Source organism: Mobula hypostoma, chromosome 9 (assembly GCF_963921235.1).
Source record: "Mobula hypostoma chromosome 9, sMobHyp1.1, whole genome shotgun sequence".
NCBI lineage: Eukaryota > Metazoa > Chordata > Chondrichthyes > Myliobatiformes > Myliobatidae > Mobula > Mobula hypostoma.
Window position 1 is genome coordinate 53,456,224 of NC_086105.1, and position 27,512 is coordinate 53,483,735.

General features: G+C 42.7%; 1 protein-coding gene across 3 annotated transcripts in view; it reads left to right on the top strand.

Annotated features, from left to right (window-relative positions):
* Positions 1-717: 717 nt before the first annotated feature.
* The window catches only part of braf (B-Raf proto-oncogene, serine/threonine kinase), a 125,514-nt gene continuing 98,719 nt past the window's right edge, over positions 718-27,512 (top strand). For all 3 annotated transcript variants that reach the window (XM_063058298.1, XM_063058299.1, XM_063058300.1), the window contains exons 1-2: positions 718-846; positions 19,878-19,979. In XM_063058298.1, the coding sequence (XP_062914368.1) occupies positions 748-846; positions 19,878-19,979 (201 nt within the window). In that variant the 5' untranslated portion in view covers positions 718-747. The remainder of the gene's footprint in view (positions 847-19,877; positions 19,980-27,512) is intronic.

Genomic DNA, 27,512 nt, shown 5'->3' on the forward strand with positions numbered 1-27,512 from the left:
CAATCCAAGAATCTATGGTAATATAGAAGCTTCATGACTGGCGCATCCATTATTGCCACAGCCAGCATTCCTTTTCATAACTCCTGGATTGAGACTGTCGGGAATGGACTGCCTTTCAGTCTCACATTTGTTTAAATCAATCATATCTACCTGCAATGACTTATCCTCTTATCCCCCTCTGCTATAAACCATCTCCCTTCACTCTCTCCCCAGTGCAATAACTTGTCTGCATTCCTTCTCTCTCCCCCCCCAATAACCCACCTCCCTTCATACATCTTCCATTGCAATAACACGACTCTCCTCTCTCTTCCTGTAATAACCTGCCTCTCCCCTTTCCCTCCCTAACCCATCTCCCTTCCCAGCCTCCCACTGCAATAACCCATTTCTCCCCCCCTCACTGCAATAACTTGTCTCTCTCTTCTCTCCCCTGCAATAACATCTCTCCTTGCTCTCCCCGAAGTATTCTATCTCCACCCCCCTCTTTCTGCAATCACCTGTCTCTCCCTGCAATCACCAATCTTTCTTTTTCTCTCTCCCACTCTCCAAAACCCATGCAGTAATCAGTTTATCTCTTCATCATCCTGCCAAGACCTGCCCTCCTCCCCTCTCTCCATTTCCCTGCAATGACCTGTGTCCCAGACTGACTGGCAGGGTTCCCTTTCCCTAGCGAGCGCGTCACCGAGACTGCATGACGTCACCGGGATGCGAGCCCTGACGTCACGTCCGGCCCTGTGTCTGCGCTGTAAGATGGCGGCCGCCAGCCCCGACCCACCGACGCTGAACGGGCCGGAGGAGTTGATGGATCCGGCAGGGGACGAGGCGGAGACTCTCAGCGTCTCGGAGGAGGTGAGTGCCGGATGGCGGCGATGTCCAAGGGGTGCGGCGCGTCGCCTGCGGCGGCTCCGATGGTTGCCAGGCCTCGGAGAGCGGCTGCACCCCCGGCACGGGTCGGGCGGGGAGCGGGGGCGGCGGATGTTGTTGGGTGGGGGGAAACCACCCGCGGGTGGCCCGCTGCCCGAAACTGTCACTCTGCGGCTGCGGGGCAGCGACCAGATTCCCGGTCCCGGCATCAACTCCGGCAGCGGGACTTTCAAACTCGGAGACATCAGACGGCAGGTTGTCCTGGAGACGAGGAGGCAGCAAAGGGTGTTACGTGGGGCGAGGTGTGCACTTCGCCCGTGGAAACAAGGCACCCAACACAACTTTACGGCTTTCTCGAGCTGCCGAGCGGTTACAGCTATGTGTATAGAACTCGGGGGGTGGGAGGGAGTGTTTCAGACCTGTCACGGTCTACAAATACTGGTCTACAGGACTAGGGGCACGCGTATGCCACAATATCTGGGTAATATGACACTGATACGGTGCTGATGCATGAGATCTGCCAAAGTTAAAAGCAGGACGCTATATATTTTCATTATATTCGTTACAGCTGTTTATGGATGTAACAGAGATACAGATGAGGTGGGAGGCTTTACATGTCCGCGACTGTCACATGCGATACTTTACTGCTGGTCACAGATACCTCGCTGTATAACTTTGGACTTCAGTAGTGTTGCTGTAACAGAGGAAAGCACTGGGACAAAGTACAGGGCTAGTACTTTAAATCTGGAGTCTCGCACCACTGGATACAGCTCTGCAACATTGGAGTTCTGTCCTGGGCCATCCAACACTGTCATTAGAACAATGGGCGTGCATCACTGACAGATATGGGTTAGTCCCAATAACATTGGGATGCAGTACCATCATGTCATTGAGAAACTTTAAGATGTGTGGAAATGTTATTGTATAACTCTGCAGTTTAGGATTAGTTGGTAGAGCACAGGATTGGGAACTTGTGCTGTTGAGCAGTGGTCAAAAGAACAAAAAGTGCACGTCTGTTTTTGACAGTGGGGCTTGGTACTGATCATTTAGTCTTGTGGGATTATGGTACTAGTAGATATTGTGTATATTGTTAATGCAGAGAATATTTTATAGAAGTTCATATTATACTGGATCACAGTATTTGGTGGTCCAGATTCTTTGCCCTATATGAATGGGGTATGGCCATTGTAGATACGGACTTGTTAGTACCATAGGAAAAGAAAATGACAGAAATGCTAGCAGGTCAAAATGTGTGGAACAATGTAAACATTGCTTCAGATTCACGATTTTTCAGGACGTGCTGAGATTACAACACTGGGACATTGTAGGCAGGTATGCTACAGCTGGCACTGGGAATGGAACCAGACATGTGGAACGTGTGAGATTTGGATACCCCTCAGTACTGCATACCACTGGTCCTCACCTTCTACCCCACCAGCCTCCACATTTTCAACAGATCATTCTTTGCAATTACTCCCACCTTTAAAGAGATTCCATCAGCAGATGCATTGTCCCTTCTCTTCCCCTTTCAGCATTTTTCAGGGCTGTTATGTTTATGATTCTCTGGTTCACTTGATTCCAGCCACCTATCCCTTTATAGCATTTTCCTTGCAAACACAGGAGATGCAACCCTTATTGTATAATTCCCAACTTGAACAATCTTTCTTGGGGAACCAGTGATTCCTTTGCACTTCCAATTTAGTGTACTGCAATTGACGTTCACAGTATGGTCTCCTATACATTAAATACGCCAAACACACAGCGAGTAACAACTTTGTGGAGCTCCTGTATTGTCTGCAGGGGTGACCCTGAACTTTCTCTTGTCTGCTACTATCATTCTATGTCCTACTCTGACCTCCTGTTCCATTACCATAAGCTCCAATGCAAGCTTGAGGAGCCACATTTCATCTGTCGAGTACATTGCAATCTTCTGCATGTGAGATTGAACTTCAGGTAACTTGTTTGTCTGCATAAGTCATCATCTGTGATATTGGCTCAGCTTTTTGTGTATTTTTTTAAATTTATTTTTTCTTTTTCTGTCTCTGACTGGAGAACATGTCCTGCCTGACCTGATAGCCATATCTTTCTAGTCTGTTTTCCAAGTCCTACATTCTGCTGTGCAAGTTCTCATTTTTTAGTGCTCCAATGCACTTATTGACAGATAACCTCACTTACAGTTTTACCCCGCACATGGTTTTACCCATTCAGAGACATCCTCCTCCTCCTACACTCTCGCTGTAACTTAATGAGCTCTGTTTTCCTCCTTTCTAATTCTGGCAAAAGGTCTTCCACCTAAAATGTTAGTTCTTTCTTCTCCTAAAGATGTCAGCTGATATTTTGAGTATTTCCAGCTGTTTGGTATTTTTTAACAGTATACCACTTTATTGTCGTGGAGGTGTTACATCCATCATTCAGTCAGCCTCGTGTATAGTACTTGTTGTGATGATATTGGTGTGCTAATATGTATAATATCAGTCCATATATTTACTTGTGTGGTGGTATGAGAATATGGATATATTTCTCTCAAGATAATTGTATGTACTATATGTTATGGTCACCTTGTTGATGGGTGGGTACAGGTGCACTTTAAGAATTTTTCTGACGTTTTGCAGTATCACAGTACGGTATAGGTGGAAGCATTGTTTAGTATTTGCATAGATTTTCTGCTCTCACCCTAAACTAGAAAGCTTTCCAACTTCTCTCCTGACTGCACAAGGTAAGTATCTTGATTTTGTCCTTTCCTTCCTTATGGAAACAGGGTGCTGACTATTATCATCTTAAGCCCAGTGACTGCCACACATTCATTCCACGTTCCCAGTTTTAACATATTTGAAACACCATTTCTGATGGGCCTTTGTGGTTCTGATCCCTCACACTTGTCCGCCCAGTTCCATCATTTTTAAATTTATGACTTCTCCTTTTCAGACCCATGGAAGGACTTCCTTTATTCTTGCTCCTTATTACGCTATATTTATCCTCTCTACATTTCCTGGTCTATTCTCCATCATGCTTCCCTTTCCAGCTATACGTGCCTATACAGTCTCTGGTAATGCGACACCTGTCCCTTTACTACTTCCTTTTCTGTTGCCCAGAGTCTTTAGCTCACTTTGTTAGTGAAGCGGTGGTTGAAATGTACCTTTTGTTGCTCATGATGCTTGGCTGACCAAGCAAAGATTAAGTAATTGCCCATGTTCAGTTTCAGCTATGACCATGCATTTCTGGTAGCCTATCAGTTTTGTGCTGACTTTCTCCGATCTCATTGTTGTCGACTACTTGCATTGATCTGTGCAAGCTCAAGGGAGTACCTGGTCTTTCCACTGCATGTTTTATGGTCTTCCAAGACTGAACATTGAGTTCAACAACTTGATATAAACCTGCCGTTCCTAATGGCACCATAACCAGCAATAGCTGTTGGTTGTAATGTTGTTGTTGCCATTTATACTTTAAACACATTATTTCTTTACCATGTTGTTTTTTTGTGAACCCTAGTCCATTTTTATTTTCTGACCTCCTTTGCCTTCCAATTTTCAGGTAGAGATTTTCTCCTCCTCCTCTTCCTGTTTATAACCTGTTATCTACTTCTGATGGCAAAACCATCAGCTTTATTTTTGTCTACACCGAGCTGCTGAACATACTTCACATTTCTAGCATTTTTTGTTTTTATTTCAGATGCTGAGCGATAGTCTGTTACTTTGTACCACCAAATACTGATTCTGCTGGCTAAACCACTCCTAGGTGCAGCTGTGCCATAGTATTGTGTTGAGGTGCAGAACCAATGGACTCAAGTAGTTTTGCATGAAATTTGGGTACAAGTATATCAGTCTATAAAATTAGAGTACTATACAGATAGATATTGTTTACTGTAACATTGGAAATGAAACTCGACTCCATTTTGTAGTGATAGATATAATGCTTGAAGATGTTGTTGAATCATTGTGGAGATGGTCCTGGTGGATATCTTGATACTAAAAGGGCACGTGGGGGAGAACAGCATTCGGGACATTAATCTGTCACTGTAGAACAGTATGGCATAGGCAAGACCCTTTGGTCCACGATGTTGTGTAGAACTAATTAAACTAGTAATTAAATGCCTACCTAAATTTATCCCTTCTGTCTACACAGTGTCCATATTGCTCCATTCACTGCAGATTAATATATCTATTTAAGAGCTTTTTTAAAAACCTCTTATCATATTTGCCTCTATTGCTACACCTGGTTCACCTATATAGGGTTCACACTGGGAGAACCGAATACAGTAGACGACCTGGACAGACTTCATATGAAATGTCGTCTCACCTGGAGGGCCTGATCGGAGTCCCTCATTTTTTTTGTGTACAAACACAAGATTCTTGAAGCTCCCTTTCCCACAGCCTTGAGATTCTCAGTACTCACCCCTCTACTTTTGAGCTGTCATGGAGAAACAGTTCCTAAGGGTCAATGGGTATGTTGCATTTCTTCAAAGAAGCTTTGAGGAAATACTCGACTAATTTTCTTTGTTCATCTGGTAATCTCCTCCCACAACAGAACTCAGAGCAGAGTTTCTGTTTCAGGTTGTGAATGATCTTGTCTCCCCATTGTAGCCGGCTGAAAGTAACGATGGCCACAGTTACTTAAATATACCCAATGACTTGGCCTCTGCAGCTCTCTGTGGTATCAGATTCCACAGATTCACAACCATCTGCCTGAAGAAATTCCTCAGTTTAAAAGGGTGTCCCTTTATTCTGATGTTGTTCCTTTGTGGTCTAGACTCATTTGTCCACTCCATCCAGCCCTTTAGTATATGGGGGGGGGTTCAATAAGATTCCCCTCCATCCTTCTGAACTACATCGAGTAAAGGCACATTGATGCCAAAAAGCCTCTTGTATGGTAAGCCTTATTCCTGGGCTTATTATTTTGAATATCTTCTGGACTCTCTCTAGGGCCAACACATCCATTCTTGCTCAAAATTGCTCATAGTATTCCAAATGCAGTCTGACAAAAGCCTTGTAAAGCTCAGCAGTACATCCTTGCCTTTTTGTTCTGGAATAGTAACATTGCATATGCCTTCTTTTACTCACAACTTCACCTAACAAAGGCTATGCTGGGGCATTGAAGGTGATGGTAAATTTCATTGTTGGTATACAGTGCTGATTGTTACATCAATTTCTTTGTGCTCAACTCTTTCTGGACATAGCAAGGTTAAAATTTTCCTGGTCCTTGTGTTCCACTCACAAGCCTTCATGTTGAACAGATTATCCTTTGCCCTCAACCTGATTCTATAATAGACATATCTTTCACTTCCTTCCCCTTTCGACATTCCAAAGAAACTTTTCCCTTTGCAACTTCCTGGACCACTTGTCCATCTGTACCAAACATTCCCTGTCTTACGGTATGTTCTGCAACAGAATAGTGGGCCTCTTGGCTCTTCTCACCATCCAGTGACCCATTCAGACTGTCCAGGTGAGGTGGTGATTCAGTTGCACGTTTTCTGAACTGGTGTTCTTAACAACATACCCTTATCTGCCTTGGAGAAACCAAGTGCGGATTGAGTGATTGCTTTGCAGAGGACTTGCATACGTTCAGCAGGAATGACCCTGAGCTTCCTGTGCTTGACTCTTTAATTCTCCATCCCATTCCCCCTCTGACCTACCGGTCTGTAGCTTCCTGAACTTTGAATAAGTCCTAACGCAGGCTTGAGGAACAGCACCTTGTCTTCCATCTGGGTTTGTTGCAGATTACTAAACTTGTACAACTTCAGGCAAGATGCTTCCTGTAGGTGTACCAGAACTGGCCAGTTTATTTGTGATATTGACTCAGTTTCTTCAACATGGGTCAAGTCAGGAAGTAACACCACGCAACATCCTGACTTGGAAATTAATCACAGTTCTTTACAGTAACTGGGTCAGACTCCTGGAACTCCCTTCCTAACTTCACTGTGGGTGTGCCCCCAGCTCAAGGGCTGCAATGAGAAAAGGCAGTGCAGTGGTTAGTGCAGTTGATTTACAGCAATCACCGATTGGAGTTCGATTCCTGTTGCTGTCTGTAAGGAGTATGTACATTCTCTTCTTGACTATGTGGGTTTCCTCCACGTGTTCCGTTTTCCTTTCACATTTCACACGTACGGGTTAGGGTTTGTGAGTTGTGGGCATACTATGTTGGCACCGGCAGCATGGTGATACTTACGGGCTGTCCGCAGCACAATCCTCACTGATTTGATTCAATGCAAACAATTCATTTCACTGTATGTTTTGATGTTTCAATGCACATCTGCCAAATAAAACTAATTTAAAAAGATTCTTAGAACTGAAAATCAAAAAATTGCAGATGGTGAAATTTGAAATTAAAATAGAAATTGTTCGTGAAGTATACAGCATCTGTGGAAAGGAAAACAGTCAACAGTGAAATTATTTTGTTCAAGCGTGGATTTTATTCATCAGAAGGCAGAATCTTGTATAGCTGGTGTGTGTAATGACTACAAGATTCTTGTACCAAGATGTTCGTATACCTTTCCATGCATTGTCCACTTGTTCTTCCTGCCACTTGTCCCATCCTCTACTGACTATTCCTTCCACTACTCCACAGCCTGTCCATTTCCATCTCTCCCTTCTCTGTCCACCTGTTCTTCCTCCTCTTCCTTGCTAGTCCAGCCCTCCCTCCGTCGCCCTGACCTGCCCCAACCTGTTCCTTCCCCCATGACTCTCCACCCTCCGCCCCCTTTCCTGGTCAGCCACTTGAATGACTGACCAGCCAGTCCGCACCAGCAAAAAAAGTGAAGTGGAACAGTTCAGTAGCTCCTGTGGAGGCAACGATGTGGCTACTATTTCAGGTTGGGCTGCTGCATCGTGATTGTGATGTGTAAAGGGAAGATGGACAGTATAAGGTGGTGAGAGAGACAGGTGAGATGGAGGCTGGTTGGTGACAGGTGGAACCAGATGAGGGAGCGATGATGGGTGGGTGGAATCGTGTGGAGAAGAGAATAGGATAGTTGAATTAAAGGAGAACGAATCCTGGTAGATAGGTATACAAGTGGGAAGGGCAACAACTCTCGGTGATGAGGGGGTGTGGAATGAAAAGGATAAACCAAGAACCCGGATGGATTAATGTGAGTGGGAAATGGTGGATGGGCATCCTCCACTGCTTGCCCACCTCTTTGTCTTTCTGCCCATTTTCACGGATTTGCACAAAATCATTCCTTATGCTGTTTGATTTTACCCCAGAACCCGCTGACCTTTACTAAATTAACCATGTCGACACCCAAACCCCATTATCCAATTTTATACATATTGTATCTATCGTATCCCAGCTGCCTGTTCATACCTGGTGGATCCTTTGCATTTTCTTCACCTTTAGTATAGTTTATCAGATATCGTAGTTCATCACATAGTATTGTCTGTGTGACTAGAAATTACTATGGTTCTGTTTGTTAGCAATCTGTGACTAGTATGTACCACCTGACTTTTGGAACATCTTTCTTGTTTATGACCAAACTGACATTGTTTTTTATTACACCAGTGCTTTTTTATGATGTTTGTGTCTATGACTGGGTTATTGTTACTCCATCTCTACTGATTTTCCATGGATTATCAGATCATCGTTCTATTAACTCTTCATTAACCTAACTACCTAATATCAATGATTTCACCAAAGTAATTCAAAGTTCAAGGTAAATCTATTATCTGAGTGTGTATACGTCACCATGTACTGCCCTGAGATTAATTTTCTTGCAGGCATTTGCAGTAGGACAAGGAAATACAACAGAATCAATGAAACATTACTCACAGAGACTGACAAACGGCCATTGCGAAAAGAAGACAATCTGTGCAAATACCAAAAAAAAAGTAAATAATACTGGAAACAATATTTGTAGAGCCCTTGGAAGTGAGTCCTTAGGTTGTGAAATCAGTTCAATGTTGAAGTGAGTGAAGTTATCCATGCTGGTTCAGGAACTTGATGGTTGTTTGATAATTGTCTCTGAACCTGATGACTTGGGACCCAAGGCCCCTGTAACTCTTTCCGGATGGCAGTGGCGAGAAGAGAACGTGGCCTGGATGGGAGAGGTCCTTGATGGATCCTGCTTTGTTGTGACAGAACTACCTATAGACGTGCTCTGTGGTGGGGAGGACTTTTCCTGTGATGCACAGGGTAGTAGCCACAACTGTTTTGTAAGCTTTTCCTTTCTTGGGCATTGGTGTTTCCATACTGTCGTCGTCGTGGCTATCCCTCGAGGTCGAGGATGATGGTCTTCGCTCTGAAGAAGTGGCCGACAGAGTGAAGTGCGTATATTTGTTTAATGTGTACTTGATGTTGCACTCCAAGAAGCACACGATACTTCACAAATCAATCAACTGATTCCAATGGCATGGAAACCACGACAATTGGAGCTGATGGATTTGCTGCAGCCTTCATCCACCTTCCCAGCCGTCGAGTTCGAAGTAACTTCATCCGCCTTTTCCACTGTTGAGGTCTTGGTTGGATTGTTCTTTGTCAGGGACCTCACCCTCGACCTTACCGCCATGGGTGACCCTACCAGGAGCATAGCTCCAGACGGCATTGCTCTCGGGATCACAGGACACACAAGCTTCTCCACCACGACAAGGTGACAGTCCACGGTATGTTTTCATACTAGGCCATGATGCAACTAGTTAGGAGTCGTCACTGTGTATCTATAGAAGTTGTAAGTTTTAGATGACGTCAAATCTGCACCCATTTCTAAAAAAGTAGGGGCAATATCATGCTCATTTTGTGTAGACTCCATCTTCCACATGCCTGCTTTCAATTTTAATTACTCCTTCATTGATTCAAATCCTAGATTTTTTTGTTGCCTGTGTATTATTTTAGCTTGTATTAATCTTCTAATGCAACCAGAGCAGTGACCTTGATCCATATAATGATCAGTGCGATCTAGAACTTGGTTTGAAATAACCTGACCTACAGGTATAGTTCTTTTAGTAATGACATCCCACCATTCATATTCTCCCAGTGCAACTGCTCACAAAATGCTGGAGGAACTCAGCAGGTCAGGCAGCATCGATTGAGGGGAATAAACAGTCGGATGTTTCGGGGCAAGACCCTACTTCAGGAATCAGAGCATTGAGATATTCTCCCATTGCCAATCTCCCTTTGAAGATTATTTCTACTTGCTAACACCTTTTGTCTGAGTTTGGAGATTTGGATTATTTTGGTTCAGATTTAGATGCTACAATGAATCTGATTTATGTTCAGCTTGTATCTGGCTTTTGTTTTTCTATTTTGGATATTAACAAAATCAGAATATAGTCTTGGTGCAGGAAATGGCACTAAGGTAAAAGATCAGCATGATCTTATTGAATGATTTGCAAGGAGCTGAAGTCTTTCTTAAGTTGCTTCTCAAAACTTGCTTTCCCATCTGTCTTTGTATTGCTAGTATGTCTGACCATGATACACTCAGTCCCTTAGTTTGAGTGACAAATATACATTCAGTGGCCACTTTATTTGGTACAGGAGTGGAACCAGCTGTGGTCTCCTGCTGCCCATCTAGTTCAAGGTTCTATGTGTTGTGTGTTTAAAGAAGTATACTGTTGTAACGCATGGTTATTTGAGTTACTGTCCTCTACCTGTCAGCTTGAACCAGTCTGGCCATTCTCCTCTAGCCTCTCACTAACAAAGCGTTCTCATCCACAGAACTGCACTCATTTGATGTTTTTCGTCTTTCACACCATTCTGTGTAAACTCTAGAGACTGTTGTAAGTGAAAATTCCAGGACATCAGCAGCCTCTGAGATATTCAGCCACCTCGTCTGGCACCAGAAATCATTCAAAGTCACTTAGATCACATTTCTTCCCCCATGCTGATCTTTGGTCTGAACAACAACTGAACCACTTGACCATGTCTGAAAGCTTTTGTGCATTGAGTTGCTGCCATATGATTGGCTGATTAGATATTTGCATTAATGATCAAGTCTACCAAATAAAGTAGCGTCTGAGTGTAGGTTGCATGTGGTTGAGTCTAGACAGAGTCCGTAGAGTGGAGGCTGGTTTTCATGCTTTTTTTTGTTCCTGTGGTAGCTAGCTGCTTATTGTATAGTAACCCAAGAATTTCTCATCAAGATGTATTTGGTGTCCAGTACAGAAGGAATGGAAAATGAAACACTATAATATGAGAAGGGGGAGGAATAGGAAAGCTGAATGTATGCTTATCTTTCTGCATTACCTTGTTTAACCAGGATTGGTCTGTACCTGGCAATATAGGAGATGTATTATGTCAATAGAGAAACAATGAAGGAACTGCACATTCTACCCTTTGTAATTCTTAAAGTAAAATTGTTTTCTTTTTGGTCTGGTCTGAAGTTTTTCCCTCTGGTTTGATTTTAAAGGTGACAGTTCTAGAATCCTGTCCATTCTGTAAATTCCAGACTTCCCTTGAGAGAGAGTAGCTTTGTTCCATTCACTTCGTAGTTAATATACTAAATTACACTGGAATCAAGAACATGATCACAGTATATCATGGTCAGAGAGGTTACACCACAGAAAGAAGACCAAGGCCATGAGAAATTGCAGTGCTGTGGACATAACTCAGGCTATCATGGAAACCAGTCTCTCATCCATGGATTCTATCTATACTTCTTGCTGCCTTGGATAGCAGTCAACATGATCAAAGATCCCTTCCAATCCAGACATTTTTTTTTCTTCCCTTTTCCACTGAGGAGAAGATACAGAAGCTTGAAAGCACATACCACTAGATGTAAGGACAACTCTGTCCTGTTTTTGTAAGGCTATTAAATGGACCTATTGTATGTTAAAGATAAACGCTTGTCCTCAATGTACCTTGTCTTGGCCCTTGCACTTTGTCCAACTGCACTGCACTTTCTCTGTAACTGTAACATTATTCTCCATTGTTATTGCTTTTCCCATATCTTGCTATAGAATACTTGTGCTTTGAAGTGATCTGTAAGGATATCTTGCAACTAAGTTGACAATAATAAACCAATACCCTTTGGCTCGTTGTCCTTGCTGATGAGCAAGCATCTGTTTTTATACCAAATGTTATTCTCCCCAATTTTATCCTCCCCACATTCACATCAACACTCCCTACACCCTACCACTTCCCATTCTGTCACTAAGGGCAATTGCTTGAAATTGTGTGGCTGGAACTGTGAGGCAGCAGCTGTATAAGCTGCACACAAAATGCTGGAGGAACTCCACAGTCAAGTCAGCATCTATGGAAAAAAGTAAACAGTTGACATATTGGACCTAGATGAAACATTGACTGTTTACTCTTTTCCATGGATGCTGCCTGGCATGTTGCGTTCCTCCAGCATTTTGTGTGTATTGCTTGGATTTCCACCACCTGCAGCTTTTCTCTTGGCTGTATAAGCTGTCCCTGCCACTGTGCTGCTGCCATCAGGAAGAAAGTATGGGAGCCTCAGGACCCGCACTTCTGGGTTTAGGAACGGTTGTTACCCCTCAGCCATCAGACTCTTGAACCAAAGAGGGCAACTTCACTTAATTTCACATGCCCCGTCACTGAAATGTTACCACAACCTATGGACTCACATTTCAAGGATTCTTCATCTCATGTTTTCTACTTATTATTTTATCATTTTTCTTTTTTTTTGTATTTGCACAGTTTGTCTTTTGCACACTGTTTGTACACCCAGTTGGTATTAATTCTATTATGGTTATTGGATTTATTAAGTATGCCTACAAGAAAATGAATCTCAGGGTTGAATCTGATGTCAGATTTGTGCTTTGATAATAAATTTTCTTTGAACTTTTGAACTTTGAAGAGATTATTAAGCCCCTGGGTTAATTCCAGGATGTATTGATGTCCCTGAACGTGAATATTGATTTCGCCTGTTTCTGAAAAATGCATTTGAAAACTCCAGAAATTTGAAATGATCAGAAGTGGATTGATTTTGATTCTGCGGTGTAAGTAGCATCAAGATGAGGGGCTGCAGTTAGAGGAAGCAGAGTAATCAACGTTAATAAGTTGTTAATTCCCATGGCTACTAGGTTTCTTTAGATGCCCTATAGATGCATGATCTTTGCACACTTCCCTCAAATGCCTTTGCTTCAGTATGGGTTGATAACCTTGATGACCCTGCTGTGCTACTGACCTGAAAATTCACACCTTTGACTGCAATCCCTCATTTGTCAACCTTCTGTGGTCTTTGGGCATTCCTTTGGAATGGAGGGTGACTTGTTTGCTAAGGGTGGCCATTGCACACCAGCTACTGTCAGGTCCTGACAGTGAGACTTTGTTACAGTGACAAGCAGAGGACAGCTGGAGACCAAGCTTTGCTGAGGGATGTGGCAACATACAATGATGCTCTCTGATTCTACACCCGTGCATATAGACACATGATTTTTCCCTCCTGGTTCCACTTCTCTCAACTCCCCTTCCCTCCCCTCCCACTTCAGCTTCTTGACTCCTTCCTCCTTTATTGACTGTTCTTAACTCCTCCCTTCCTCCTTTCCCTCTTGGTTGTCCCACTCTGGGGCCCCAGTGTTTCCCAGCTGTACTACTGAGGATTTGCACTTAAGACCAGAGGTGTCTTTAGTCAAGTTCTTCTAGACCAATTACAACACTAGCAGCTACCTGGAAAATTGCTCGGGTATATCCTGACCACAAAACTGAAAGTAACGTTTCAACTGGCTAATTGCCACAGAATTAGTCTAACCAGAATCAACAGCAAAGTGATGCAAGGTGTCGTTGAAGTACTATCAAATAATCCTGTCCGGTAACTACTTCACCAAAATTTAGTCTGGATTTTGCAAAGAATATTTTGGCTTCACCTCATTAGAGCCATGGTTCTGGCATAGGTTAAGGAGCTGTATTTCAGAGTTGTGTGGCAGACCCTGCCATTAGTGGGTATTTGACATGGAGCTCTGGCAAAACAACTAAATGGGCGTCGGGGGAAGTGTGCCACTGATTTCAAGCATTCCACTATACAGTTTCCTGAGAGCAGAGTAATTACAATTTTTTCAGTGACCTTTCTTCCATCATGGTCAGAAATTGGGATGTTTGTTGATAACTACACAGTATTCAGTTCTATGCATGACTGCTCAGAAATGAAGCCAAAAAGATACCAGGTCAGGGTCAGGTCAGTGGCTGGATATCCTGCTGCGAGTGACTCTCCTCCCAGTACCCCATATCCTTTCCATCATCTACAAGGCATGATGGGATATTGTTGATTTTCCTGGATGGTGCAGTTTCAAAAATACTCAAGAAGTTCAGTTTTAGGTGTAATAATTTTGATTTGTATGAGCAGTGTGCAAGATGAACTTTTCATTGTGTTTTGGTACATGTGACAATCGTAAACCAATACATCTTACTCAGTCTCATCACCAGCTTCCACATACCTATCAACCCAAACCACGATTTTTCCCTTGGTTCACCACTCCTATCACCTCCTTGACCTGCTTCCATTTGCCTATTGTCCCTCATTTATCTGGTTCCATTGCCTATTGTCCCTCATTTATCTGGTTCCACCCTTCACCTACCATCCTCTCTCTACCCTTTCTTCCTTCCCCTCGCCCGCTGGGCTCCATCTGCCATATTTTTCTGTTTTATGCTTCCACGTATCACCTACCAATCTGTGTCTCAGCATTTCCTCTCACTCCATGCAGGTCATCTCCCCCTGACACTCTCAGTCATGATGCAGGGTCTTGACCTGAAACACTGACTATTCCTTTGTCATCACAGATGCTGCCTGACATACTGGGTTCCTCCATTAGTGTATTTGTTGCTTTGTATTTTCACATCTGTTGTCTCTTGTGTCTCTGTCAGTAGATACAGTACCTTGTGTAAATATTGGTAGATACAGAATCACCGTGGAGCACTGGTGAGGCAGTGCATTTCTCTACAATACTGGGCTTTCCTCTTCTAAGTTGGATACTGAGGTACCAGTAAAATGTACAAGCCTACAGCACTTGTAGGTGCAGGTCTATTATTGGACTGGATATATAGAGTAACTAGGTCACTGTTGGTACTGGCACAGAGTGCTGGTGGAAACCTGTTTGGCTCTGTTCAATACTGTTGTGGTCTAATAGGTACAGTCCTATCCCTGATTTACAGGACTGATGCGTATGTTTTTTTCACTGTATAACAGTGCTTCACGCTGGTGGATCCAGATCCATTTTATGTCATAGTGTTACAGTACCGTTGATGAATAATGCTGAGGTGCAGTGTAGTTTAGTTGCCTTCTTCCCATTATAGTGTGCCAGGACTGGTCCAGCAGTGCTGCAGATAGCTGCAATTTTTTGCCTGTGCTGGTTAGATATGATCATTTTGCAATCCAATTCTGTTTTGCAATCAAATGCATATGTATCCATCTGAATTACATCAGCTAGATTTATATTTGGAGTGAGAAATTGCCAAAGTTGTCAAGGCTTACATCAAGACTTTGTGTCTGTTTTCAGTGATTAAGATGTTGAACAGGAGTTGTCCATTCACTCCTCAAATATGCTCCACTGTTCAGCTTGATCCAGTCTAATCCATAAATCGGCCATTTACTCACCTTCGATTTGTTCGGACAGTGTTGGCCCCTTGACAGCTGCTGGCAATTAGCCAAAATACTTCAAAGTCTAGTCTGATGTCTAAAGCCTTCTCTGTGGTCTGTTGGCAAGATGCCCCCAGGCATTCCACAGGGAGATATTCTAAGCCTTTGTTTGAAGTCTAGCCGTTGTGATTGCTTGGATTCCAGGGCACATTGAATGTTGTGGTTATAATGGCAGAAGGCCAGATTGCTGTTGGGAGTCAGTGTGCACCACAAATATTGTGGGAAAGCAGATCTTAGCACTCCTAATACAGCACAATAACACATACTAAATAACTGTGATGCAATAAAACACAGACAAAGGTGGATACACCACAGGCAGTGGCAGATATATTTATATAAACTGTAATGGAGCTTCAGAACCAGTTTTAATATCACTGACACCTTGTATATCGTGAAATTTGTAGTTTTGCAGCAGCAGGACAGCGCAATACAAAAAAAAATCATGAATTAAAATAAGAAACATGTATGTATAAATTTAATAAATAGTGCAAAAAATAGTGTTACCGGGTTGGTTCATTGTCAGTTCAGAAATCTGATGGTAGATGGGAAGAAGGTGTTCCTAAAACATGACTTCAGGTTCCTGTACTTCCCCTCTGGTAGTAATAAGAGGAGAATATGTCCTGGGTGATGAGTGTTCTTAATGATAGATGCCACCTTTTTGAGGCATTCCTTTTGAAGGTGTTGATCATGCTGGGGAGGCTAGGGCCCATTTTGGAGCTGGTTGTGTTTACAACCCTTTGCGGCTTTTAAGAAGTGTTTTAACCTTCAAAAAGTTCTTAGCATATAAAACTTGGCAATGAACAATTGGCCATTAGCTGAAATTAAAGAGCTATTATAGTGTAGGAAAGAAGGCTGAAGGAGTTGGGGTAAACGGGCCCTTCAGCCCATCTAGTCCATGCCAAACTATTAACCTGCCTAGTCCCATCAACCTGCACATGGACCATAGCCCTCCATACCCCTCCCATCCATTTATCTATCCAAATGTCTTAAATGTTGAAATCAAACTCACATCTACTGTTCATATTACCCTTTCATCACACTCTGAGTGACGAAGTTCCCCTTAAACATTTCACCTTCCACTCTTAACCCATGACTTCTAGTTCTTGTCTCACCCAACCTCAGTGGAAGAAGCTTGCTTGCATGTACCCTGTCTATATCCCTTTATAATTTTGTATACCTCTGTCAAATCTCCCCTCAGTCTTCTGTGCTATTTATATCATTGGGATGTAGACTACCCAGGTGTTAAGGCTGATTTATACTTGTGCGTACGGGCTACGCTGTAGCCTATGCCGTAGGCCTGATCTATACTTTTGTGTAGCCCTACACTGTAGCGAGCATGTATAGTTGTGTCTGCATTGCTCTGCAATTCACCACCAAAACGCTAGTTGGCGGTGGGGTTTCTATGCCACTGTGTTGAGTTTCCAACCATTTATTTCGCATCAGTGTACAGACATGGCAGAGAAAAGCAACCGGAAATGCGTATGAGGAAATGCGATGCTACCAAGCGGACCAATAACAGTTGTTGTGGTCTGCGTCGTTGCGACACGTGAGTTACATTTTCGGGGAGGTGCACGTCACCCTATGTCGTTGGATATGCAGTACCTACGGCGTACATTTGACGCACAAGTATAAATCAGCCTTGAGTCTTACAGTTTGCATTTGTCTTCACCCTCGCTGAAGGCTAAGGCTTTGTAAGGCATTGGTGAGGTTATGCTTGGAGTATTGTGAGCAGTTTTGGGCCCCTTATCTAAAAAATAATGTGCTGGCATTGGAGAGGGTTCAGAGGAGGTTCACGAAAATGATTCAAGGAATGAATGAGATTGTTTGATGGCTCTGGGCCTGTACTTGCTGGTTTTAGAAGAATTAAGGGGATCTCTTTGCATCCTACTAAATATTGAAAGGCCTAGATTGAGTGGATGTGGAGAGGATGTTTTCTAGGACAAAAGGCACAGTTTTGGAGTACAAGAATGTCTTTTTAGAAGAGTGATGAGGGATTTCTTGAGCCAGAGAATGTTAAATATGTAGAATTCCTTGCCACAGGCTGCTGTGGAGGCCCAAGTCATTGGGTATATTTAAAGGTGAAGATGGTGGGTTCTTGATTAGTAAGAACGTAAAAGGTTAGGGGGAGAAGGCAGAAGAATGGGAATGAGATGGATAATAAATTAGTCATTATTTAATGACGGAGCAGACTCGATGGTCTGAATGGCCTAATTCTGCTCCTGTGTGTTAGGGTCTTGTGAACTGTTGCTGTGGGAATGGGAAGGGGAGTTGATATGGCATGTGATTGGGAGCTCAGGATGAGCGCTGCAGGTAAAGCACTGCTACTCAGCAAACCAGTTGCATAGTCTGTGCTTGGTCTCACTGATGGGAGAGGGCGCACGGAGTACAGCAGACCAAGTTGGAGGAGGTATGTGTGAATCCTTCCCTCACTAGTAACGTCTGTTTAGGTGTCTTGAAGGAAAAGCAAGGAGGTCCTGAAAAGAGAATTTAGAGACGCAAACAACAGGAATTCTGCAGATGCTGGAAATTCAAGCAACACACATCAACGTTGCTGGTGAACGCAGTAGGCCATGCAGCATCTCCAGGAAGAGGTGCAGTCAACGTTTCAGGCTGAGACCCTTCGTCAGGGTCTCGGCCTGAAACGTTGACTGCACTTCTTCCTAGAGATGCTGCCTGGCCTGCTGCGTTCACCAGCAACTTTGACGTGTGTTGCAGAGAATTTAGAGAGCTAGGTAGAAAGTTGCGAAGCAGGACCTCCCGAGGACTGGAAAATTACAAATGTCACTCCACTCTTTAAGAAAGGAGGAAGGCAGCAGTTAGTCTGACCTCAGCAGTTGGAAAGATGTTATAGTTAATTGTTAAGGATGAGGTGATGGAGTACTTGGTGACACAGGACAAGATAGTACAAAGTCAGCATGGGAAAATCATGCCTGAAAAACCTGTTGGAACTCTTTGCGGAGATTACAAGTAGGATAGATAAAGGGGATGCAGTGCATGTTGTATATTTGGACTTTCAGAAGGCCTTTGACAAGGTGCCACACGTGAGGCTGCTTACCAAGTTAAGAGCCCATTGGAATTACAGGAAAGTTACTAACATGGTTCGAGCATTGGCTGATTGGTAGGAGGCAGCAAGTGGGAATAAAATGATCCTTTTCTGGTTGGCTGCCAGTGACTTGTGGTGCTCTGCAGGGGTTGGTGTTGGGACCACTTCTTTTTATGCTGTATATAAATGATTTAGATGATTGAATAGATGGCTTTGCCAGGTTTGCAGATAATATGAAGATTGGTGGAGGGGTAAGTAGTGTTGAGGAAATGGGTGAGATGCAGGACGACTTAGACGTAAGTGCCAAATGAAATACAATGTTGGAAAATACGTGGTCACGCACTTTGGGAGTAGAAATAAATATGTGGACTATTTTCTAAATGGGGAGAATATCCAAAATTCTGAGATACAAAGGGAATTGAGAGTCCTTGTGCAGAACACCCTAAAGGTTAACTTGCAGGTTGAGTCGGTGGTGAGGAAGGCAAATGCAGTGTTAGCATTCATTTCAAGAGGTCTAGAATACAAGAGCAGGGATGTGATGCTGAGGCTTTATAAGGCACTGGGGAGGCCTCACCTAGAGTATTGTGAACAGTTTTGGTCCCCTCATCTTAGAAAAGATGTGCTGGCATTGGAGAGGGTTCAGAGGAGGTTCACAAGGATGATTCCAGGAATGAAAGGGTTATCATACAAGGAACGTTTCATGGCTGTGGGTCTGTACTCGCTGGAATTCAGAAGGATGAGGAGGGATCTCATTGAAACCTTTAAAATGTTGAAAGGCCTAGACAGAATAGATGTGGAAAGGACGTTTTTCATGGTGGGAGAGTCTAGGACAAGAGGGCACAGCCTCAGGATAGAGGAGCACCCTTTCAAAACAGATGCAGAGAAATTTCTTTAGCCAAAGGGTGGTGAATTTTTTGCCACATGCAGCTGTGGAGGCCAGGTTGTTGGTTGTACTTAAGGCAGAGATTGATAGGTTGTTGATTGGACATGGCATCAAAGGTTACAGGAAGAAGGTAGGGAACTGGGGTTGAGGAGGAGAAGAAAGGATCAGCCATGATTGAATGGCAGAGCAGACTCGGACCACATGACCTAATCCTGCTCCTATGTTTTATGGTCTCCTGGATTATGATGAGGGAGATGGTGAAGAAACGGGTATTGCATTTCATGTCATTGCAAGGGAAATGCCTGGGAAGTGAAGTTCCTGGAGCAGTTTAACACTGAAGGAAATAGTTGTGGGCATAGGCTGAGAATGATGGGGTGGGACAAATGAATATTTGCTCCCTGTGATTCTTCTGTAAAGCAGCTCCCTAGTTTTAGGTCCTGACGAAGGGTCTCGGCCTGAAACGTCGACTGCGCCTCTTCCTATAAATGCTGCTTGGCCTGCTGCGTTCACCAGCAACTTTGATGTATGTCCCTAGGTTTAAATTAATTTGTTTTGTATATTCTCTTCCACAGGTCTGGAACATCAAGCAGATGATCAAACTAACTCAGGAGCACATTGAAGCCCTGTTGGACAAGTTTGGAGGGGATCACAACCCACCTTCAATCTACCTAGAGGTGAGTGCAGTTAATTTGTTAATTAACTTAAATCATTTCCTTTAGAGAATTGTCTGTAATCATAATCTGCAACTAATTGTTGACTTTTTTTTGTGGAAAAGTAATGATCAGGTTAGGAGACACACAGACTACTTTCAAAGACTCTACAATTCATGTTCTCAAAACTATCCTTTTTTTTGTATTTGCACAGTTTGTCTTTGGAACTCTGGTTATTTGTCAGTCTTTTTGTGCAATTTTCTCATTGATTCTGTTATATTTCTTTGTTCTACTATGAATGCCTGCAACAAAATGATGTAGTATATGGTGAGGTATACATACTTTGATTATTTACTTTGAAATTTGACAATGAAATTTCTTTGAACTTTGAAATCAGCCAGGATTTCATCTTGTGGGACATCCTAATGACTTGAATCAGTAATTACAATAGAGGTCTGTTAAGAAAATTGAAGTAAGGACTGCATGTGTACAGTGTCATTTATGGCCTTTGGGTGCCTCAAAATACTTTATGGTCAATTACATTGTAATGTACAAGTCTTGTTTCATTTAGTTTGGTTGTGGTTACAGAACTGGGGAAAAGCTCCCCTGTTCATCTTTGAAATGCTGCCGTGGGATTTTTAAAAAAATATATATAATTTGTCGAAGCAGGGTAACCATGCGCAGTCTGACTATATGTTGGGTGTGCTTTAGTACGAAGTCTTGAGCTTGATTTGCTTTGTTTGCTAGAAATCTTAAAACTCTTGAGTTTTACCAAAGCAGAAGGATTATAGTAAACTAACCTTGTGTAACACAGAAAGACTGTGATATTGGTATTCATTCCTTTGTACTACAAGAGAGATTTTTAATACTTCAATGCATGCAGGTGTGTATGTGTGGTAGTCATATATCCCCTTGTGAATTGCGGAGTGTTAATGATTTTTATACTGTCAGACAGTAGGTTATATCAGCAAACTTGTATCTGATTGATACTTTTTACAAGTAACATCAAAAATAGTAGTGTACAATTTATCTGTTGGGAGCTCTGGATAGACAATTTGAAGGCCTGCTGTATCAGTTGCTTTATTTTTGCTATACATGACCAGATACTTTGTAGGTATGCATTTGTATACATAGAAAAAACAGGCTAATAGTGATGTTCCTTTCTTTAAAGTGCAGAGAATTATGACATGGTTTTGTATTTTTGATCACTTCTTTGTAACTGATGTTTCTAATTTTTATCAGCTGAGGAGTGTTGTTCATTCTGAGCTTTTGATCCATCAGTATTTCATAAAACACTGTTTTGCAGATTGAATAGAATTTTAATTGCTAAAACAGTTCAACTTTGTGCTTTTGCAGGATTAAGAAAACATACTGTAGTGTTTGAGGGATGATTCTGAAAATGTCAGCCTTTATTTTCAGCATAGCTTGGTATATTGCTGTTTCAGAATTGTTATCCTCTGATCCTATTATGCTGGTTTGATTTGTTGAGACTCAAGTGAAAGCATACGAACAAACTAATGTATCGCCAAGATGACAAGCAAACACCTCACCTCTCCTTCGCAGTTTCAGAAACTTTTCCATATCAAGTGCTCTGCTGTCAAGTCAGAACTGCTTTGGATGAGCTCCAGTGGTCTTTGGCTCCTGGCCCAAGTGTTGGAATCTTACCACTCATTTAATTCTCTTCCTTTCAGTGTTCCTTCCAGACTGAACCAGACTCTTCACAATCTTGACATCTTATTCAATCCTGAACTGTTCACGTATTCCATAATTCCGCTTCACTAGCATAGGAGCCTTCATTCCTCAAGCCTGTTCCACTCTTTACCTCTGTTATATTTAATTTTTATCTGAACTTCATTTATCTCCTTGGTGCCATAACTTCTGATGGATTTGCCAAGCAGAAACACTGTCCTCTCTGCCATAACTCAACCCCTCTGTTGTTGAATCCCTTGCCTTGTTGCTGCACTTATGAATGCCTATACTAATGCTTATGCAAATTTCCCACTCTCAAACCCATTTGTCTGGGTAAAGACCGGGATGTAGGCCAGCTACAGGGATATAGCTTCACCGTGGTAGTATAAAATATTTGATCTTGTCATCAGTATTTCATAACTCATGTCGCAATATCTAACTGCCATTTCCATGATGGAAAAAGGAGATGTTTAAGCATAGTATAATAGAATTGTATGTTTGCTATTACACCTGATATAGACATTTTTATTGTATATTTGGGCAAACTAAGGTATACCAAATGAGCACCCTTCACAGGAGTAAACCAGGAAATGGCGAAACAAAACTAAACCTGGCATCATTGTGCTCTCAGAATTAGGTTTATTGTCACTGACATAAGTTGTGAAACTTGTTTTGTGGCATCTGTACAGTGTAGGCATGACAAATTACTATAAGTTATAATTAAACAGTTAAGTAGTGCAAAGAGGAATGGTGAGGTTGTGTTCATGGACCATTCAGAAACCAGTTAGCAGAGGGGGAAGAACATGTTCCTAAAACATTGAGTGTAGGTCTTCAGACAACTCCAGAATTGGCAGCCAAGCACAGTACACTGGATTTGATCATACAACAGTGGGGCTGGCCTCTAGAGTCAGGTGTTGCCTCCTAGGGTAGTGATGTTGGTGAATCTAGACCAGTAACTTGAATTGCAGGTTATGAAGACATCAATGCACTTGCACTTCAAATCACAGCTGTCAGATCAAGCATAAATTTCAGATTCAGATTCGTTTATTTATCATGTGCATGGAAACGTACATCATTTGCCATAACAACAGCATAACTAAGGATTGCCTTAATTAAGGCTGTGCTGGAGGCAGCCACAAAGGCACATTCCAATGCCATCATAGCATCATGCCCATAATACTCAGCAGTACACAATAAGAAACAAAACAGCCATAACTAAGCAAGTTGTGCTCTCTCTGTCTCGTGCGAGCGTGTACACACACTTACTTTCCCAGTAGACTCGCAGACCCTGGGCTTCAGGCATCACACCTTGACTCTTCCGGACTTGTGATTGACTTTCTGCATTTATTCCTCTGTACCAACACCAGGAATAGGCAACGGCAGGGCCTCCAACTCTGAATTGGCGAACTTGCATACCTCGGGATTCTCTGGCCCTTGTGTCTACTGCTCGTAAGGACATCTGATCCTAGGACACACTGATCTAGGGTTACTCACTGACCTGGCGGTTCACCAGCCTTCGTCCTCACTGGTACAAATGGAATACTACTGTGAGACATATTTGCTCGAAGAATTGTGATGGCAAATCAATTATATATGTCCTTGTATCCTCTTAGTCTTGTGAAATTTATTGCACATCTGTACCAGCAATTGTGCCCTTAGTTAGTTCCAAGTCTTTCATTGCAACTGTGCCCTGCGTTTGTTTGACTTGCACTGGTAGCTGGCATCTTTTCCTTTGATGTCTGTGTAGTGCTGGCTGAAGGAACCATTTAGGTAACTGATTTCTCAGGCATGTCCACATTTCTGCAGTAGAGTATCATTCAGGACTAAAATGAGAGACAGCATCCAGAATAACTTGCAATGCAACTAAAGAATGCAGACATCTCACTGACAGCCACTAACCCCTCGGTGTCTGTTTTCCTCTCCTTGTAACTTATTGGATTCCAATTAAAATAGGACACACTAAAGTCATGGACTTGCCTATGAAGAATGGAAAATATGCTTGCTGCAAAAGTTTTGTCTGAATTAAAGGTAACAATTCCCCCTGTATCTCTGCACACTTTACACATCTCACCAAGGCACTTTTGTGAAAGGCTTTGCAAGGTGTGTTGTTAATGAATTCGTTTTAGCTGGAAGAGCTGTTAACAAGGGAACAACATGATATTTCAGTAAATTAAAAACTGATAGCTTCTCCCCCATTGATTTCTGTGTTGGTTTTAAAGAAGGTGAGGGGCTCTTGCATCCAATTGCTTCTGCACTTGCTGCAGCAAATCACACATAGACCACAAAAAAAGCAGAGATGAATGATACGTGTTACTTTCCAGCCTGTTCTTGATCTTTCATGTTTCAATCAAGCCTCCTTTCAAACCAGCAGTCGCAATCCTAGCTGTCTATCCTCTCACAAGACAACCCTCATTAAGATCTTTCCTGCAGTAAGACCATGAATGCACACGGTATTCCAGATGTGGTCTCACCAGTGCCCTATACATAACTGCAGCATTATGGCATTTAATTCCCCTAGTGATAAACAATATTGCTTGGTTAGCTTTTCTGATTACATGCTGTACCCTACATTTTAACATTTTGTGAATCATGCATGTTCTTTTACTGCATCTTGGAGCTCCAAAATCTCTCACCTCCATATAGTCTGTTGCTTTTTCATTCTTCCTCAAAGAGGACAGTTTGACATTTTCCAGCATTGTTCTCTTTAGGCTAGATCCTTGTACATTCACTTGGAACATAGAACACTACAGCACAGCACAGGCCCTTTGGCCCACGGTGTGTGATCTTTTCGCCTACTAAGAAACAGTCTAACCCTTCCCTCTTACATAGCCCTCCAATTTTCTATCATCCATGTACCAATCTGTAAATGTCCCTAATGTATCTGTCTGTACCACCATCCCTGCAAGTTTTAAGCACTCACCACTCTGTGTAAAGAACTTTCCTGTGACATCTCCCTTGTACTTTTCTCCAATTATCTTAAAATTGTGCCTCCTGTACTTGGCTGTTTCTGCTATGGGGAAACGTCTCTGGCTATGCACTCAATCTATGCCTCTTATCATCTTGTACATGTCTATCAAGTCATCTCCCATCCTTCTTTGCTCCAAAGAGAAAAGTTCTAGCTTGCTCAACCTATCCTCATAAGAACTGTTCTCTAATCCAGGCAGCCTCCTGGTATATCTCCTCTGCCCCATCTCTAAAACTTCTACATCCTTCCTATAATGAGGTGACTAGAACTAAAAATGTAATCATCCTTGTTTCCTCTTCATAGATTACAGTCATGCTCAATTTCCCAGGCTGAGCCAGAAGGAAATATTGTCAGATGGATATTATGTGTGTGTCAAAGATGACTACGCAACGATGCAGGTTTAAAAAAGTCAAAAATAACAGTCGGATGCTGGGTTCATCTGTGAAGAATAGAACATGTATCTGGTCAGAGAACATTCATAGAAAGACAAGTAACTGCTGTTTTGAGGTCTAGAACCCTTCACTGAGTTCTCATGAAGGGTCTCGGACCTGAAGTGTCAGTTGTTTTGCTCTCCATAGCATTTTTTTATTTCTACTTAAAGTTTCCAGCATCTGCAGCTGGTTTGATTTTCATCTTTGGAGGAGTGATATTTATTAAAAAAAAACCAAATTATTAAACTAAAGCACATCAAAGTTGCTGGTGAACGCAGCAGGCCAGGCAACATCTCTAGGAGGAGGTACGGTCGACGTTTCAGGCCGAGACCCTTCGTCAGGACTCATCAGGATCTCGGTCTGAAACGTCGACCGTACCTCCTCCTACAGATGCTGCCCGGCCTGCTGCATTCACCAGCAACTTTGATGTGCTTGAATTTCCAGCATCTGCAGAATTCCTCATGTCCTCGTGTTTGCGTTTTTAAATTATTGAACTATGTAGCTTTACTCTGACTCATGATGTAGGTGCCCTGGCAATGTCCGTTTATTGCCCATCATTATTTGTCCTTTAGAAGATGGTGGTGAGCTGCCTTGTTAAGCCACTGCAACCCTTGTAGGTTATCTACACTCCCACTGTATTCCTAGGTAGTGAGATCCAGAATTTTTGAATGCTGTCCAACCTGTTGAGTTACTTCAGCATTTTGTGTGTTATAAATAGATTTCCAGCATTTGTACAATCTTCTGTGTCCAGAATATTTATGCAGTGACTTGAAGAGTCTGGTCATGTGGGTGAAAATTTTGGAGAGGAAATTGTACATGGTACTTGCTGCCCTGATTCTTCTGGATGGTGGATCTAGCAGTTTGGGAGGAGTTGTTATAGATTCCAAGCTGTGTATTAGAAATATAGAAAATAGGTGCAGGAGTAGGCCTTTCGGCCCTTCGAGCCTGCACCGCCATTCATTACGATCATGGCTGATCATCCAACTCAGATCCCTATACCTGCCTTCTCTACATACCCCCGATCCCTTTAGCCACAAGGGCCTTATCTAACTCCCTCTTAAGTATAGCCAATGAACTGACCTCAACTGTTTCCTGTGGCAGAAAATTCCACAGATTCACCACTCCCTGTGTGAAGAAGTTTTTCCTCATCTCGGTCCTAAAAGGCTTCCCCTTTATCATCAAACTGTGACCCCTCGTTCTGGACTTCCCCAACATTGGGAACAATCTTCCTGCATCTAGCCTGTCCAATCCCTTTAGAATTTTATACGTTTCAGTCAGATCCCCCATCAATCTTCTAAATTCCAGAGAGTATAAGCCTAGTCGAACCAGTCTTTCATCATATGAAAGTCCTGCCATCCCAGGAATCAATCTGGTGAACCTTCTTTGTACCCGCTCTATGGCAAGAATGTCTTTCCGCAGATTAGGGGACCAAGACTGCACACAATACTCTAGGTGTGGTCTCTCCAAGGCTTTGTACAACTGCAGTAGAACCTCCCTGCTCCTGTACTCGAATCCTCTTGCTATGAATGCCAGCATACCATTCGCCTTTTTCACCGCCTGCTGTAGCTGCATGCCAACTTTCAATGACTGGTGTACAATGACACCCAGGTCTCGTTGCACCTCCCCTTTTCCTAATTGGCCACCATTCTGATAATAATCTGTTTTCCTGTTCTTGCCGCCAAAGCGGATAACCTCACATTTATCCACATTAAATTGCATCTGCCATGAATTTGCCCACTTCTAACCAAGTCACCCTGCATCCTCTTAGCATCCTCCTCACAGCTAACACTGCCGCCCAGCTTCGTGTCATCTGCAAACTTGGAGTGTGTTTGCAGTGTGTTTTAAATGAACTTTGTTGGACTCCAATGGATAGATCCATTATCTATATTATAATAAAGACAAATGCGTTGGAGAGGCCGGAAGGTGACTGATGAGGGTATTCCCAGAGCTGAGTAGTAGTATCATCCCTATCCTCAATTCCACCTGCTATACTATAATTCCAAGCAAACATCACCAACTGTAGACTCTGGGAATTATTGCCGCCTTCTGCAAATAGATCCTTGACTTGCTGATTAACAAACCACATTCAGTAAAGATAGACAGCAACACCTCCATTGATGATTATTTAAACACTAATGCTCCACAAAACTGTCCTCAGCCCCTTACTCCACTCCTCCTGCATGGCCAGATTCTGTTCTAATGCCATCTATAAGTTTGCATATGATGTTAGTATAGTGGGTCGTATCTCAAGCAGCAATGGGTCATAGTAATGGAAGAAGATGGAAGGCTTAGTGACGTGGTGTCATGGCAATAACTTTTTTTCCCTCCATGTCAACAAAACTAAAGAGCTGGTTGTTGACTTCAGGAAGGAAGTTCCTGTCTACATCAGCAGTGTTGAGGTTGAGAGCTTCAAGTTTCTAGGAATGAGCATCATCAGTAACCTGTACTGGTTCAATCACATAGATGTCATGG